Source organism: Coturnix japonica, chromosome 5, assembly GCF_054131305.1.
Source record: "Coturnix japonica strain WE chromosome 5, WE-NBRP24, whole genome shotgun sequence".
In the NCBI taxonomy this organism is placed as follows: Eukaryota; Metazoa; Chordata; class Aves; order Galliformes; family Phasianidae; genus Coturnix; species Coturnix japonica.
In genome coordinates, this window is record NC_140667.1 from 42,687,437 (window position 1) to 42,705,768 (window position 18,332).

An 18,332-nucleotide genomic window follows, 5' to 3' on the forward strand; every position below is an offset into this window, starting at 1 on the left:
CCAGCAGCCTCCAATCATCTGCAACCTCAGGAAACCCTTGAAACAAAGATGTCTTCTGTATATTTGCCTTCCCTCAATGTATTTCTTACCCACTGACATGTTCAACTTCCCCTTACACCTCCATGACACCTTGCTGCCAATAGCTCCAAAGTCCCTCCCTGCGTGCCCACCTCCCTCCCTGCACTGCCCCTTGCTGACTTTGATCCTCTCAGCTCTTGAGAGCACACCCAATCCCTGCTCATTCTCCACATGCAGCTCATAGCTTCATATTTGACTTTCTTTATGGCTGGAGAATCCTAACCTTGATGCTTCTTACAAGGAACCGGTTCCCTACTCTTGATGGTCTTTGTCACCCTTCATGAATCTTTGTCTGGTCATATCACAGGTAACAAAACTGGTGACAATCTTGAAGATATAGGTACACAGTTGTACTTAGTACTACAGATCATGGAACCATCTGGAACAATCTTTAAACCTCACTTTGGAGGGACTATGATCAGGTCATTACTTTTTATTTTATTTAACTTGTGAAACTCGGATTGTTTTTCTACTTTACATTAATATACACTGAATTTGAATTTAACATGATCGTTGAGGCTCCTTCTGCAATTCTCTTCTCATCTTTCAACCTCTTATTCATCTGTGCCAGGTATTTCTTACTTACGGCTGCTTAATTTCCATAGAAGCCTGAAGTAGGGCTCTTTTCAGAAACCTTTGGAAACCCAAGCAGACCACATCAACCCATGTCCCTTAGCCACAAGCTGCTAATTTTTTCAGAGACCTCCAATAAAATGCAGGATATCCCTTTATAAAAGCCATGTTGGGGAATTTACTGGATGGAAAATAAGGCTTTTCTGTCTATTTTTTTAAATTTTTTCTATAACCTCCATCATTGACACCAGCTTCAGACAGTTCCTCTGGCACATTCTACATAAAACAGTTCCTGGCATTATTAACACCCCATTCCTTCCACAGAGAACACAGATGCAATGAATTTGCTTGACTTTTATACTGACCACTTCTAGACATATGCCACAAATTAAATGCAGTCACATCTAGATAGGAGCCAAAGCCACCAAATACAAAGCTTGGAGATCAAGAACTTTGGTGCAAGCTGATTTGTAAATACTCCACAGTTAGGCTCTGAGGCATTTAGATACAGAGGCTTTAGACATTTCAAGACCTAGTTTAAGATTTCAACTCCTCTGAAGGTACATAGACCCAGAACTGGCTGAACAAAACTTGTCTGCTCCTCAGCTGCCTAGCTCAGAAAGCAATGTATGGACACAAGTGCATTGTCATGGGATGCACTAAATTCTTCATCTCTTTCTTTTGTATAAAATGCATAGGCTACCAAGTAATTTCAAGAAATTGGATTTAGAACAAACATGGATTAAATTCTATGACTTGCACCACACAGAGATCTATCTGAGGCTGAAATATTTTAAGCTCCAGGCAAGTACCTACAAAAATGTAAAAGAACTGAGCACTACTTAGAAATGTGTATTGCACCACCGTCCCTCCTCCCTGGCAAAATGTATTTGCTCAGATGATTCTGAGTTTAGACACTAACAGCTAATTGTCCCATTCAGAATTACCCAGTTTTCAGACTGTGCAAATCACTCTGTGGACTGCTGTTTTTCCACACATCTAACCCTTGAGCAGTAGGAATCTACTTGTGTTCTGCTATAACTAGCATCTAATGTTTTTAAAGCACTTCCTGGACATGAGCTAGTTAGTATTTACAGGAAATATTCACATTAACAAACAGGCTGCATTTAAGCATATATGAAGTCAGTAACATAATTAAAGTGTCTTTAGTACATTACAAACCTTGCTGTTTCCTCTACTCACTGATAAAGTGTTTTTCCAGTCTAACTTCCCACACATCTGAGTATCTTATCATATCCCACCTGGTGACCTGGTAAGGAATTGCAATTTATTATTTGTATAAAGCTTACTAATGGTAAACTCTCCAGACATACTTCATGGCTCTGTTGCAAAAAGCAGCTTAGTTGGCTCACCAGGTATGCTTTATGCAGTTAGAATTTGTGGCTGTGGGTATTACTTACTTCTCATTAATCTGGATATAAGGTTCCTCACATCTTACTGGATCTAAACATTTATAATCTCCTGGGATATTGTAACATGTTTGCTGTAGAGTGCAGGTGAAGTTTCTAATTTCACATTCATTGATATCTAAAATACAAAAAAGCAAGAGAAAAGATAAAATAGCTTAAGACACTGCTATTCAGCTATTTCTGTCCAATGTCCATTGTAAGGAATTGACCAAAAATTTACTCTTGCACCATAAGAAGTGGCTTTTGATAACTGGTCCCACTTTTAAGATTAGTTTTCACCCCATTAATTTCCCCTGGTTGGAGTCCTCCCCTATGCAAAATGCTATAGAAGTAAAAAAGAAACTGCTGCTCAAGCTCTCTAAGCTTAGAAAAAAGTGAAAACTAAATAGAGACGTGCAGCAGAGAGGAGAGCATCTGAGGGCTTTACTGTGTAGCTGGTTATTAGTAGAGCCCTCCTTAGACCATCACACCAATTGACCTCATTGGGACTGCTCATGTGATGACGTTCTCACCAGAATCACATAATTGGCCCCTATGAGTATGTCACTATGCAATGCCAAGACTAAGAAACTGAGTCCTTGAAAACCACTTTCCAGATACTGGACTTATTTTCTAGTCCCTCTGGGTTTTAATCAGTGCTGCAATGCTCTTACCTTGGCAGCTTCTGCTATCATCAAGCAGGTTATAGCCCGAAGGACAGACACAGTAGTAAGAACCAGGCCCATTCACACATTCATGCTGGCAGAGGAACTCTGAGAAGCTGCATTCATCCATGTCTGTGGTGGTAAAACAAAGTTTAGAATCTTTGGCTTCACAGTTAAAAGCATAGTCCCACAAGCAGGTGGCCATCCAGACGTGCCTATCATCCCAGCTGGAGGCTGGCATCATCCAATTCCCTGGAGCTCTGAGGCAGCCTGGCAAAATGCTGTTAAACAAGATCTTGGCTAAATTCTTTATTATTTTATTTTATTTTATTTTATTTTATTATTATTTTAACCAAAGCTTCTGCTCAGCAAGATGCATGACTCTTACTTATTTTTCTTTCTGAATACCTGTCATCAGTTGGCCATATTTTCTGTTCTGTTTTACGTCAGAGATAGAGGTGCTCCAACTACAAAGCTACAACTGTAATTTGTAAGGAGAGACTTGATGGTATTTTTTTACTTTTTAATTTTTTTTCTTTTTTCTTTCTTTTTTTTCTTTTTTTTTTTTTTTTTTCCTGGAGAGTGTACTTCCCTTTCCCAGAGCCTTATGGGTCCCAGTAGAAATCCTGTAGCCAGCCCTGGCTGTTTTATGTTACTTAGCCTCTAGCCAGTTACTTGTAATGCATTATAGCAAGACTTCAGAGCTCATCCCAGCTTGGGTCAAACTTACTGGAAGGCCCAGTGATCTCCCACATACCAAGGAAGCTAAGCAGTCTGTCCAGTCTCGGACTAAAATCAGTTTATGATCTCTTTTCCCCTTTTACTCATGAACTGAAAAGAAATCTTATACTGTGGAACCATTTTCAAATGGGAAAGATGCACTTCGGAGCTGCAATGGAAGCATGGCTGACTGAGAGGAAAACACATGCAAAGGCGCTAGAATGAGGGAGGCTGCTGTTAATCATTTCCTTCTTTTTCTGTGCAGGGGAAGAGAGAAACAAAGGCCAGAGTCCCAGCCAGGAACTCCCAAGTTCGAATTCCCAGCTCTAACATTGACCCTCAGAGCAAATCACTTTTACTCTTCAGACTGAATTTCCCTTTCTTTTAAATTGGACTCCGTCCATTTATCCACTTCTGGTGTTTCGTACAGATGTACTGGAGAGTGTTTGAAGTCCAAATACACTAAAATAGCTTTATGTCCACAACTACATTATCAAAAGAGATGAAGGGAACTCTATACCTGCACACTCCTGTTATGTCACTTGCTTCAACGAGTTCTCTGAAAAAGTCACCTTCCTGACAAAACATGGACCAGGGGCTGCCTCCATAAAGAGACTAAGACATTGCCCAGCTCTCTAAGCCTTCTAGCCCAGCCTTCCAGCACCATCAGATTCATAGACTCTGTGCCCAGCTGATGTCAAATGATGGAGATAAAGGCACAAGGGCCATATGTTTCTGTTTATGAGTGACACAGGGCAGATACCTTTGCTATTTCTAAACCCTTCTGCAGTACTACCAACTATGCTCACTGGAACTGCTTCCTTGGTGAGCTTCAGTGATGTCTAGCAATTGCTTGTGAAGTGAAGGAAGTTTATCCAGAGGAATACGATCTGCTTGTGACAAGTGTTTTCTGGCATAGAAGGGTTAAAGGAAGGTTTTCTGCCCTAAATCTGGGTGTTGGAAAATCCTTATTGCTGGCTTAACTTTCATCCATAAATGAAGTTCAGTCACAACCTTTACTGCTGCTATTCTGTTCAGGCAGTGTTTCTGTGGCTCTAGTTTAGGGTTAGGTTTAGACACCCAGATAGCTCAGAAGCATGGACAAGGGCACAGGAGTCTAACTTAGAAGAAGAAATTTCATTAGAAAGCAGAAATCTTAAGTTATGTGCTTCAGCTTTAAATATATATATACACACACATATATAAATACTAAATAAATATAAATATATAAATATGTATAATATGACCCTTTAGAGATTTCAGTCTTTGTACTTTCCTTCAGAATAAGGAGATTTGCATGAAAGAATAGCTTTGGGAACTCTAGTCCATACACATACTGCATATCACGTCTTCTCCCTCAGAAACAGCATGTTACATCTGTTTACTGTGAATTAAAAAACAAGTATTTTCCAGTGTTTTTTCTTCCAAAAAAATACTGGCCATGTTCTCTAATTTTCTCAAGCTGTGGGAACATTAAGCACAGAAATACATTTCATCTTCAATTAAAAAAAAAAAAAAAAAGGAATAAAATAAAAACAAAAACAAGAGAGGAAAAAGTAGAGTGACATAAGCAGTTTCATCTGCTATGAGATGAACAGATCGGCAATAACTGCTAAGAAATGGTACATGATTTCTGAAGTGCAGACAGAGCCATGCAGGGGAAAAAATGTGTGAAATTATAAGAGCAAAAAGAATACATACATTCCACAAATGGAAAAGTGCTTTATGCAAGAGTATTTCTTTAATTGTGGAAAAATGTTCTAGGACTGTCCCTGGTTTACTTGCTTTAGTACGATTCCCATTCAGCACTGGAAACCATTTCCTTATGTTCTGCTGTTATCTTGGAGCTTTTTAATATTTAGCTTAGTTCTTTACAACCTTTTGCAGCCCTCCTCCACTGCACTTTTCTTGGTATTTGCTGCATACCGTAACTGGAAGGAAGATCACATTAGTTGCAGTTATTCTGCTGCTAACTATAAACCAAATCAGAAGACTTCTTAGAAAAGCATATGCAAAACAGGACACTGGAAAAAGAAAGCATAATTGAATTAAAGAAAACAAAACAATAAATAACTGAAGACAGTTACCACTGCAGTTAACTCCGTCAGCTTCCAGTTCGTAACCAGGTTCACAGCGGCAGAGAAAAGAACCATAGGTATTGACACAAGTCTGAGAGCAAGGGTTTTCTCCCGTACATTCATTCACATCTACAGGAAGACAATACGCTGCATCAGTAACTTCTCTCCAAACTCTACTTTCAGTTCATTACTGTAAAGAATTTCAAGGAGATTACCTTTATAGTAAAAGTAATTTGTTCTGAAAAATATAACAAAGTCAGTATTATTTATTGAGGTAACAGATGATGCCAGAAAGAATGTGTTGGAAACAACACACATGGAAACAAAGCATTTTGGCAATGTCTAAAAAGAAAATAACATGAAAGATAGGGTGAAATATTTATTATGAATACTTGTCTCTTTATCTTGTAACATTAAAATCATGGAAAAGATTTTGTCATAACCAATCTGACACAAGATGCAGTAGGATACACCTTAGGGTGATAACACAATGAGGAATAACCCTTATGGGAACTTTGGCTGTGCCAAAACCATTTTTAAATTCATTTATGACATTAACAACTTCTGGAAAGTCTATAATCATTGTCATAGATCATCTTACAGAGAGGTTGTGTTGACTGTGATTCAGGTAGCACATCACAGCAAAAGCTGGTCTGATGGTCAAGACCCTCATCTGGAGCTTAGGTGACTCGGAGCTAATTTGGTGATCTGGCAGAAGTTTTCTGTCTTAGGTAAAAGAGCTTCAGTGCCCAGTTCTTGGTAATTTCAGTACGAATCTAGGGGGGTTGGACCTCCTTGTTTATGTCTATGGATACACTGCTCAGGTTGCATCTGTACCCCTCCTATGTGCTGTGGTGGCAAACAAATGTTCACAAGGGAGCTATAGAAGTATCTCAGAGAAACCTATCAACATTTTCAAAGCAATGCAGGGACATTTACCTGTATGTTAAGAGCTAAACAGATTTTAAAAGCATTGCTTGTTGGTACCAAAGATTTAAATCATGGTTAAGAATGCAACATACCTTGGCATGATCTTCCATCATCGTTAAGGGTAAAGCCTGGGTTGCACGTACAGGAGTAAGAACCAGGCACGTTGGCGCACAGCTGCTGGCAGTAGCCATAACGGCACTCATCTATATCTATGAATGGGAAAGAGGAAAAGCAGAGCGGTCAGCGTTTTCACATGGAAATACAAAGCATCAAACACACTGAATGAATGAATGGCATCAACAACAGAGAAGTAACACAGTGAGGTGGCTTCAGTCAAACTTTCAGGTGTTCAGACTGAATTGCAGTTAAAATGTATTTTTGCTTGAAAGAATGTAGCACTGCATTTTTCTCCAAGTCAGGCATCTGACTACAGATCCTATGAAATGACTGCCATTGCTGTAATGTTGAGCCCAATGCTATGTCATCAGGAGGACCAGAGTCCTTTAGGCACCACCTGGAACTCCACCTGACAGCTGGTACTGCCCATCAATGCAAGCACAGACAGCCCAAAGCTTTGTCAGAATCAAGGGAGAAGAATGTTTTAGTTCAATGTATACCAAAGCTACTCATGAAAAACAGCAAGTATTTCAATTCCAGACAGGATGTTCTCTGAAGAATTGTTTTTCAATAGTCACATTTGCATTTTACATAAATCTTTAAGAGAGAAATTACAAGAACAAAAATGTAAACAATAAATTTGCTGCCAAAATGAAATAGCAGTTTGGACTTAAATGAAGCATTAGAAATAGATGCAGTCTACTGTTATAAGTCAAAGAAAATGCTGTAAATTATGTGTGATGGAAGTGCTAGAGGAATTTTGTTCCTGGCCTAGGAACTGTAGTAGCTGTCACCTTCAATGCTTTACATTCCCTTTAGTATCAATTGCCTTTTGATTTATGGAGGTTTTTTTTAGTGGCTGCTCTCAAAGCTTTGCAGCTTTGCAGCCTTCTAGTGATGTACTAAACATCAAATTCCTGTTCAGATTCCTCTTATGGGCAATTAGAATAAGATTAGAGCAAGTCTTACCCCTCATTCAACATCTATCATTGTTAGCCTCATGGCAGTACTTTCCCTATGGTTCTCATGCATATGATTACATCTACATGAATTCCAGCAGTCCATCACTTGTTAGCTAAATGCTTCCTGTTTTGGTGCAATATATTAAGACTGCTCTGGGAAAATGAATTGTTGAATGACTTTAACTTTTACATGATGTGGTAATACTATAAAAACAGCAACATTTTGAATCTGATGTATAAGTAGCTACATCCTGCAATTCAGCTCTATGTTGTTTCTATGCCATACAAAGTCTTGTGAAGGCATGCTGAAAATATCAGTGCTTTGGAAATACTCTCACTGTGTAAAATAACAAGAACATTGACATTTAGCTTTACCCTCGCTTGCTTTCATTTCCCACTGCATTTCAAACAGCAGGATAACCCAGGCCAGGCTCAGCTATAGCTATGGTACGTACAATAGTGCTAGGCCTGGCCCAAACTCTGCAAAAAGTAACACTGGTTTTAAGTAAATTAATATCTCATTTCGCCGACACATTGCATTACTTTAAATACAAGCACTGGATTTTGTGGAACTGTTATCACAGAATTGTAGGGGTTGGAAGGGGCCTTCAGAGATCAGTATGGAAAAGAGGCTTTTTGGAAGAAAAAAAAAAGATTCTAAACAAAACTTGCTTCTAGTTCTTTGCATTGCCTTGAAATAATCCACCCGATGTATACATAAAGTGGGCAACAGTAGAATGTTATTGCTTATTTTAAATAGCATAAGCAGATTCTCAAATCAGTTCAGCAAAGCAGTCACTTCAGCTTTCTGGGATATCCATCAAGCAGCGAAGTGCTTTAGATCCATATCCAAGACCTGAATGATGCACACAGTCCTTAAGTTTGGGCTGTAACTCAGAGAAGTAAATTATTAATACAAAAGACAACACAGACCAAAATCCCCCTTTTGTCCTCTCTCACTCCTTCCCCACCACATATACCTGCTCTAACCTGGCAGAACGACTCCTTTTTGATAGCCTGTTTTATTTATTTAATAATGTATTTTAGCATGTATTCTGTGATTCTATTATTTTCCACATCAGTTTGCAGTAGTTAGAAAAGCAGCTGCATGACAGTATTAGACCAGAACTGGGACTTGGGAGAAGAAATTTGGAAAACATCTGGAGAAGCTCCAGGACAGAATGGGCAGGGAAGCCCCATTCTTCTTCCAGCTGAGGTGTTGTGACAGAATGGTCCAGCTCTGGAGAGCTGGCAGGCAAACAGCCCACACCCAGGGAAAGAAGTTACAGAGCAAATGTTAAGAAAGCTGTTGTGTCCTATCTCCTTTGGAGAGCTGTACCTAACATCAGCATCTCCTTCACCATCCCATGGGCATGTCAGATGACATCCAGGTCTGGGGAGAGTGGAAAGCTTTCCTGTGCTGTTTGTTGAGGGATGTTTTTTCAGCAAGGCTGAGCTAAAAGGATGAACTGGGCATTGCTGCAAGAAAAATAATCAAATCAAAATAAAACTGCTTGAAAGCTGCAGGATAAGATAACTCCCAGATATTATTATTTTTTCTTTTATTCTTACCCCCAAAAAGGTTGGTTGAATATAGGGATTTATGAGATTGTTTCTTGGTATTGAATAGTTATCCCTCCTGGTCTGGACTGCAACTGTGTGAGAAGGACATGTCTGTTTGGGAAGAAGTCTTTTTGTACACATCCTCTTAGATGACTGTTACAAAAGGGAATATAGAAATCACACATGTGACATAGCTGCTGTCATATGGCACTTACATCTACATTTTGTACCATCAGGGAATCCCTCTGCCAAGCGTACTGTTGGCACTTGGAAAGATGAAAGACATTAGTTTCTGCACAGCCATAGCCTTCACTCCGTACTTGACAAAGACACTCAGTGAAATTAGTTCAGCCATTCACAGGTACAGATACACAAACACAGATATGCAAATCTCATAAGGCAAGAGGTCTTTACCTAAACACTGGCCTTCTAGCAGCCAGTAGCCTTCAGTGCAGGAACAGGTATATCCCCCCTCAGTATTGATGCAGATCTGGGTGGGGTTACACTGGTGAGAATCGGAAGCACATTCGTCAATATCTGCAACACAGAAATACAGCAATTAATAATAGAAATGGGAACAAAAGGTTTGTCCAACAGTGTGGGGAGTCGTAGTGTGTACACCAGGCCTGTGTGAGAAGACAGTGTACAGTGAACTAGAGAGGATGACTGTAACCTGAAGTAAATTCATACAAATAAATGTCAGAGAGCAGCGAGAACTAAGTGTGCCCATCAAATCTCTTGCTTCTGCAGATGACCCAGTGTGTCACAGAGAGCCGTGGGGAGGGCACACTTTTCATTACTTCCACATTCATTTTGTCACTGCGCTGGGATTTCCGTGTTCAGCCCTGGGCAATGGCTGCTGAAAGGGCTAGGTAACTCAACTGCTCAGTAAGAGCTGAGCAGTGGCTCAAGAGATACACAAACACAGCCATCATGAGGCTCAAACGTATACAAAATATTACTTCTTACCTCCACCAACACATAATATCTCACTGCAAATTTTCAGACAGAAAGTTCAACCAATATCAACCTTTACCTGAGAAAAAAAAAAATGTATACTTCTCTAGAATCAATTTCCTGAAAATAGAACTATTTCTTATTTATTTTTTACCATCCCTATTGTTTTTAATGTATTTGGCTTTTTATTACAACCCCTTAGGGTTTTGGGTTTTTTTCCTCTTTTGCAGAGGAGGTGAATAACATTCCTACATTTATATAAGCCAGGACACTGGAACCTAACTGATTAAACATGCCTTTCAGAGTCATAAGTTCAATTTGAATCAGTCTTTTTCCCCGGTGTTTCTGGCATTGGGTTTGTCTCTAGACGTCAGAAGTGGAAATATCACAAGATAAATTGTGTCATTTTTTCTGCCAACTCGGATTTCTATGTTTTATTTATTGATAACTAAAAGAAATTTTTATTCCAGAATACCATGCACTGGCCTTTGCTGAAGTCCAATGTCATCTGAGCAACGTTACTCCCTTTATCACTCCCTGACTCTCATTAACCCAGACTTTTGTTGGGTCATGACTGAGAGTATCTCACAAATGCATTGGGCTGGATCAGGTGGAAGAGGGCAGGAATTATAAGTCAATGAGCTGCAAAATTCTAGCAAACATGAAATAACTGATCCAGTCTACCACAACAGAATATCTAACACGTTCTGATATATAAATAAATACCTATATACTTCACAAATGCAGAGTGTCTGGAGTTCTTATCTTGAAAAAATCTGTATCAGCAATTTATGGTGAGTTAAAGCTGTTAAGATAACAAGATTAGCACAGTTAGAGGTAATTAACGATGTCAGAAATCTGTTCCCACAGCTTTATTGGCTAGAGAGAAGGCTGGCAAAATGGTGGGGGAAGTGGGAATGCAGTAAGATAAGAAGTCTAGACTATAAGGATACATAAATATGTTATGCATCTGTTGCTTCTATGATTGGGCTAAAATTCTGGATCCTCCCTTCATACAACATATCACACATAATTGGTACTATTTGAACACAGATATTATCTAACCATAAATTTCGTAAGAATCGCATTAATGTTTCCTAAATGAAAAAAACCTTTCTATTTGTCATGCTTACTTATTGTTTCAAGAGTGGGCCCTTGGGATCTAGCCAACCCTGCTTTTTCTAGCCTCTCCTGAACTTACATACAGAGATGCTAATTTTCTGTGTTCACTGCTTCCAGTGTTACTAATAGGTGAAACCCAAGGGAGACAAAACGAGGCTCATGGTCTTCCTGCCATGTACTGAAAACTGCAGATCCTCCACTTGGCTGTGGTGCATTTTGCTTGCGGAGAAAGCAATGGGTGGCTGTGCAATCAGTTTTGTTCCTAAAGCCATCTTTGTAGTGGTTGCATGATCAACAGTCACTCAGGGGAAAGAAGGCATCACTCCTCTTTTCTCCTTCCTCAGAAACACTCAGAAGCCTTATGGACACATTTCTGAGCAAGAGGCTCTAGGTAGCCATGCTTGAGCATGTTAGACCAGATGACCTCCATAGGTCCCTTCCAACCTTCGACTATATTTTGTCTTTGTGATTTGATTCCTTGCTCAGCCCCACTTTTCACCTTCCACAATGGTCTTGGAGATGCATTTCCATTTTGAATGCAAATTTTTTTACAATGAAGGATACCTTTGGAGTTCCTGCTGCCTCAGGAAAACCTGATCAGCCTGAAGTTTCCCTTTAAAAATGCCTTGTTTCCCTTCATTGAGGGGAAATACTTCACTGACTTCATTATTGAAGTTTTATGCAATAGGTATAAACAGCATTACTGGTATCTTACTGAAATCTCTGTCTCATCCTGAATGCATACAATGGTTTGATATTACACATCTCTGTCTTTCTCTAAGATTGCTCCTTACAGTGATATGCCATTAAACTCTGACAGGCCCAGCCAATGCAACCAGGTCAATAGTTTTGGGAGCTATTTACATTATATCGGCTCACAACGTGAAACTGATATCTGCACTGTGAGAAAAATGTCAGTGCAACAATTTGTTAACCATTAGGTACCCTCTTGGAGAATACTTGAGCTGCAACTCTGTGTCTTGCTCAGGCTATTTACAATGAAAAATTGGTGTGGTTAATAAAATCAAAATTAGACATTCAACAGGGAGAGAAAAAGAAGTTATTTCATCTGGAGAGAAAACTAGCCAGCTCTGGCCCTGACTTGGCTTTGGTTATGCTGTTGTATGCTATCAAATTAGCAGTCAGCTCTGTTCTCTCATCTGACCTTCTCGTCGTTGCATTGGTATTACTGGTCCCACAGCTAGTTACAGGGCAGAAGTCCAGACTGAAATTAAAATTTGACCTGAAGTGGGAACAGTTTGCATTGTTCCTTCCCAACTGAATACTGAGAGCAACCACACAGCCCATCCAGAGCACAGATCTCTTCCTCTATAAAATACCATCTAGAACAAACACTGAGCACCACAGCTTGAACCCATGAGCTTAAAAGATCTTTGGTTTGCTGACTGAACAGGTAGGGTTTGCTGACTGAACTGGTAGGGAGAACAGATAGGAGGAATCTCTACACACGCTTGTCAAAAGACTTTCTGCAAGAGCCTGAGCCCAAATACTCCATCATTCACCAACATTCATCCCTCTCTTTTAGCTCAGAATGTCTGTCTGAAGAATTTATGTTAGTGGTGGTTTGGTCTAGCAACCCCAGTCTGTGATGTTTTGTTTACTTGACATTTGGACAGAGGTGGGATGGCTGGGGCACTGGAGGTTCCTTTAGGGACTGGAAGGGTGGAGAGTGTGTTTTTTACCTTTCTGATTGACTGGCTGTTTTTCTGTGGGATGTGATGTGTTGATGCTTTGTTTTTATTGGGACAGACAGTATTTTAATGGGTTGCAAGATGCCCAGTGACTGGATAGATATCACTTACAGTGTCAAAATAAATAAATGAACTAATTGTGTGTAGCATGCAAATTACTAGCTTTGTGTTTTATAATCTGTAAAAGCTAGCAGTAATCTTCACAGATTCTTTTGAATTTAGCCATATCATAGAACAATTAAAGAAATCTTTCACTCATTGTCTGGAAATAACTGTAAGTTTAAAGCCAATGGTATAAAAAACATGGCAGTGGGAAAGAAAATCTAGATATCAAACTGCAAGATAATACCACATTTCACCAGGGAGGCTAGCACACAGTGACCTTTTATACTGACTCAATAACAATACAAGAAATCACAGCATAAAAAGTAAAACAATACATCAGCCTACTGAATTAAAACCAGACATATTCAATGCTGGCCATACAAGAGAGTCTAAAACTAGAAGACTAGAAAACTCATAATGTGAGTGTCTACAAGATATAGAAGATTTGGTTTTGGTCCAGTTTTTTCCACATTTAGGATAAAATGCAGAGAATGACAAGTTGGTGGAGTTAAGAACTAAAAAAAGGAACAGTAAAGATAATTTGCTAGATATGGTGCGTACATTTGAAAATTCATTTCAAGGCAGACAAATGTAAGGTCATATCAAGAATAAAAAATGTTAGTAATGAAAATGACTCTGGAGTCATAAAAGATAACCATTTGAACATGAACTTTTCATGACACAGCACTGCAACTACAAACATAAACATGAGAATGTTGAGTAGACACAGGAAATTGTTCTTACCACTGTATATCACATTAGTAAAATAATTACTGAAATACATTGCTGGTGTCAGCACTTCAAATAGTGATATTGCAAAGAGATCAGGAAATCTCCAAAGAGTACTTCCAAGTCACAAAATCCTGTCTCACAGCAAGATAATGCTCCATTTATTAATCTATTCTTAAAAAGGTTCATAGCATATTTGACAGTGATCTAAAAAATTCTACATGGAAGCAAAGTTTTTAGATGGTCACTTAAGCCAGCAAAAGATAATGAGCTGTAATGCTTACACATTTAGAAGACAAAATAAACATAAGGCACAAACTTTAGCATTACTACTGACTAACCACTTGAAAAACATAGCAGAACACATGGTGGACGCTCCATTTCTTTAGGGCCTTATACCTGAACAGTTCTCCTTCTCCAAAATGTGCAGTAGAAAAAAAATCATGCACTTGAAACACCAATTTGTGCCTAAGATTGTATGGCCACAATTACTGAAAAAGGGAGTAGGAATTTGTAAAGTTCTTCCAAGTTACTTTTCCTTTGCAAGAGAGAAAAATTCTCACTCTTAAAATTACCCAAGTTCAACTTTCAATCATATTTTTAAATTGCAATTTCATTAATAAATTTAATTTTTAGTGAGAAGCATTATACGTCTCAGTGGAAAAAACCACTGAGATCAACTAGACTAACTGTGAACCCATCACCACCACGCCCACTGAACGACATCACTCAGTGCCACATCTACCTTTCTCTTGAACACTATCAGGGATGGTGAGTCTACCAACTTCCTGAGAAGCCTGTTACAGAAAATGATTTGCACCTCTCACTACAGGAACCAGGAAGACCTTATCTAACCACCTGTGCTGAAAGCGGTGGGCAGTAAGTAGACATATCTCTCCACAGGTGAGGTCCATGCTCACAGTGCCATAACAGTCATTCTTTGTGACTGTCCCTTTCTGTGCTGGCTGGCAAGGTGCTAATGGCCCTAGCAGAGACCTATCAGAAAAGGACATGGACTTACTGCTGAACTAGAACTAGATTATTGGAGACTTTGGCGATTAGAATAGAAACTTTGCTTGGACACTGTACTCAAGAGGCAAGCCAATGTGGACAGAAGATTTCCAAGACGATATGCTTTTGGCAATGTGCACTGTTTCACAGATGGACTGTTACATTTTGTTCTATTTGGAACATATTTAGCATGCATGACTTCCTTTCTTAAGTAATGAATTCTGGTAATAATGCCACAAATTTCTGTGGGTCACACTGGTAGCTATGGTTGTACTTCATCCTTTTGACCAACCATTGACAAAAGTGGCCAAGTTTTTACCATCATAATTATTTGAGAGCAATTAGCATGGAAAGGTTTGATGCAGTAAAGCTGAACAGGTCTTGCAGAGAACATCCTGATGGAAGCTTTTCTTCACCTTCTACCAGGAGATATTGTTGTTTTGGATGCCATACTTCCTTATTTTATTCCATTTTTATTTTAGTCTTGCCAATGAAACAACACCAACACAACCCCAGGAGTTCACACTACTCTTGAGATACGAATTTCTTGCAGAGAGACACAAAATTGTGTGCTCATTCCAGAACCTCTGTCTGCTGAAACACTGAAGCTCATTCAGTCATTTATAACCCCCAGGGCTCCTTTTTAAAATAATTCAAAGTTTGGATGTCTATGTTTTGTAGGAGTAATTACAGGCCAGGACTAAACATCCGAGCTCAGCAACGTGAGTTTCAGTTCCAAAATTACTTGGAACAGAGAACTTTCCCCAAACTTCTCCCCCACTCCTTATTTGGACACAGAGAAATAATTTCCTCAGTAGTAGATTTTTACTTGGTGAAATCACGTTTTCTCAACAGTTTTTTTTTTCTTTTTTTTCTTTTTTTTTTTTTTCTCAAGATAATTATTTTTGATAAGAAAAGGGAAGAAATAACAATGCCGCATTCCTAATGTGCAGACCAGAGCCAAATTCAAATTGCTGCTGCGTGGGGTCAGTGGCTCTTTCCAAGGACAACTGACCCTGCTGAGTTTGGTCATGATCCAAGATCAACTCCCTAAACACCTGTTTAATTGCATATTTCAGTGTCTGAGGACTTGGACGTAGGTTGTTGAATTAATTTTCTGTTTGCATCCCACATGCATTAATGTTATTGCTTGACTTCTAAAGAAGGATTAAAATGCTTTTTTCACATAGATGGTCAGTCTGGAAGGGGATACTAATATGAGCCACAAATGTGTACTCCTGCCTGGTATGAAAGTTGCTCAACATGTGTCACAGGTTCTAGATCTCCTGCCAGCTATTGGAGCATTTCCGTAGCTAGCACACTTTTAACATTGCTCAAAGATAATAAACATCAGCTTAACTGTGAAAGGACTTTGCTCTCTGAGCACAGCTCCAGTCCTGCCTTTGTGACTGAAGTTTGTAGGACAGCAATTCATATAAAGTATATTACAAGGGCATGGAGGAGTGGTAGCATCTTTCTCTTTTTCTGAAAAAAGTGCTGTGCGTGGTTCAGTCTCAGCATCACCTTGCACGATCATAACTCCTCACTCTCAGCAATTTCTAAGGTCACAGCTGGTTGTACGGATTGTTCCCATGAAAACCTCTGCATGAAAGGACAGTCTGCATGTTAACTTTGGAACTGGAAATAAGCAAAACTAGTACTTTTAGTCAAGAGCTTTGCTTAAACTTGAGAAGCCCATGGATTGGGATATAACTGTGTTATGCCCATGATTTCCCAGTCAGCATTCTGCCCAACTAATGAAATCCATGCTTGATGCATGTTATTTGGGAATCTCTGTTATTTCCATGTTGCACTTAATGCTATTGCAAGTAGCTGTGGTACAGCAGAACCAGAGTGACCAGGATATCCTACAGGAGCAGGGTCAAGAATTGCTAGCATTCCAACGCAATGGCTATGCTGAACCTGCTGAATTAGGAGGTACCAAGCTGCTGCTGCTCACAACAGTGGTTTCATCTTCATTGGCAGCAAGCATTATTTTCAGCTGTATAAATGGAACGTTACTGTTGTATTATCCCTTTCTCAGAATGACCTATTTCTTATGATCATCTGCTACACTGGGATCTGCTCATATGGTGGTGAGAGCATTTACTGAGACTAATCCCAGCTGCTGGGAGGTTATGTAAGTGACACTTTGTATTGCAGTGGAAGAGAAAAAGACGTGCAGTCAGAGCCAGCAAATACACAGGCAACTGAGACATGAAGGCGTCCTTCTAGCAAAAGGACCTTGCACTCATCCTTTTACTGCATTACTTGAAACAGTCTCATAGATGAACCTCTAGAAAAGGCTTGCAAAATTTCACAGAAGTCAAACCATTCAAACCAAAGTAGTTATTTGTTTCTATGGCTAAATTGTATATTTTTTTCTGCAGTTCTTTCAGACAGTTTTAAAAGACCCTGTCAGAAGGAATATACTAAAAGTACAGGAGTTTAAAACAGTATTTATAAAGCTTTTAAACATATCTGTAAAACGCTATTGGCTTCTCCTCCAACAAATTCTTTTAAAGACTTTTCTGTTAGGAAACAGAGCATGAGAGAACTAAAAGAAGAGAACTGCTATTCCTGCTTGCACTCCCCAGGGAGCTCTGAGAAATCACTAGCACAAATAGTCCAGCCAGCTGGTTTAGCCAATTGGTGGTCAGTTTACATTTCCTCTAATAAGTGAACTTCTTGAACGTACATTTTAACTGAGTCATTAAGCACTCCTTTTCCAAATGTTTTGGCAGGCTGAATAGGTCTGAGACTGTGAGTATACCACAATAACCAGTAAAGAGAACAGCCCTACTTATAACATAGCAGGAGGAATTGATCCAAATGGAGACAGAAATTAAAGTCACTGTGAAAACAAAGAGATGCAAATCCCCACCTGTGGGGCAGGCAGAAACTTTTACTGTAAGGACTGTTTTTTTCCATCAAAATGCAGCTTCTTCTGACATACAACATGACAAAAGTTTTAACCACTGCTCAAGCATGTTGAGCAGGCAGCTGTGGAAGTTAAATACTGCAGACCTGAAAATGCAAGGGGTCTCCATTATGGGGATCATGAATAGTGATAAGAGATTGATTACTAATTGATCTCACATAAATCTTCAGCAATCATCACCATCATTTCATTTGGGAATGGACTGGATTCAAAGCAGTTTGACTTAGGAACGTGGGGAGATTCCTGCTGGAAGAGACATGGCTGTAGGTTGTCTCATGTCACTTAAACTATTTGAGTTAAAAGCACACAAAACAAAGACTGTGTTTTGTCTTTCTTGAGAAATCAAAGGCTTTGCCCCTTGAACCCAGCTGACCAAACCATGAAAAATAACCTGGCACAATGAGTGCTAACAAAACGTGCCCATGGACAACAGAAAGGTTTTGTCTTGGCTTTAGGAGCTCTGTAGAGCTGATCAATTATATCTGACTCAAGTAACATAGCTGTCTGCCCAGACTTGGACATGAGCTATGCAGACAATTTGAAGCTGTGAACTACTTGGGATAGGAGAGCTTCACACCATGGCCCACAGCAGCAACCCTTGCCAGTTGCTCTAGGAGACGGTGTGACTGACTACAAAAAGAAGTGTTGTGATTGGCACTA

At 39.4% G+C, this 18,332-nt stretch overlaps 1 protein-coding gene across 1 annotated transcript in view; it reads right to left on the reverse strand.

Moving 5' to 3' along the window:
- FBLN5 (fibulin 5) overlaps positions 1 to 18,332 on the reverse strand; it is a 41,284-nt gene that overhangs the window by 6,107 nt on the left and 16,845 nt on the right. Inside the window, exons 5-9 of the mRNA XM_015865344.3 lie at positions 9,510 to 9,632; positions 6,546 to 6,662; positions 5,533 to 5,652; positions 2,735 to 2,857; positions 2,073 to 2,199 (exon numbers count right to left, since the gene is read on the reverse strand). Of these exons, the coding sequence (XP_015720830.1) occupies positions 2,073 to 2,199; positions 2,735 to 2,857; positions 5,533 to 5,652; positions 6,546 to 6,662; positions 9,510 to 9,632 (610 nt within the window). The remainder of the gene's footprint in view (positions 1 to 2,072; positions 2,200 to 2,734; positions 2,858 to 5,532; positions 5,653 to 6,545; positions 6,663 to 9,509; positions 9,633 to 18,332) is intronic.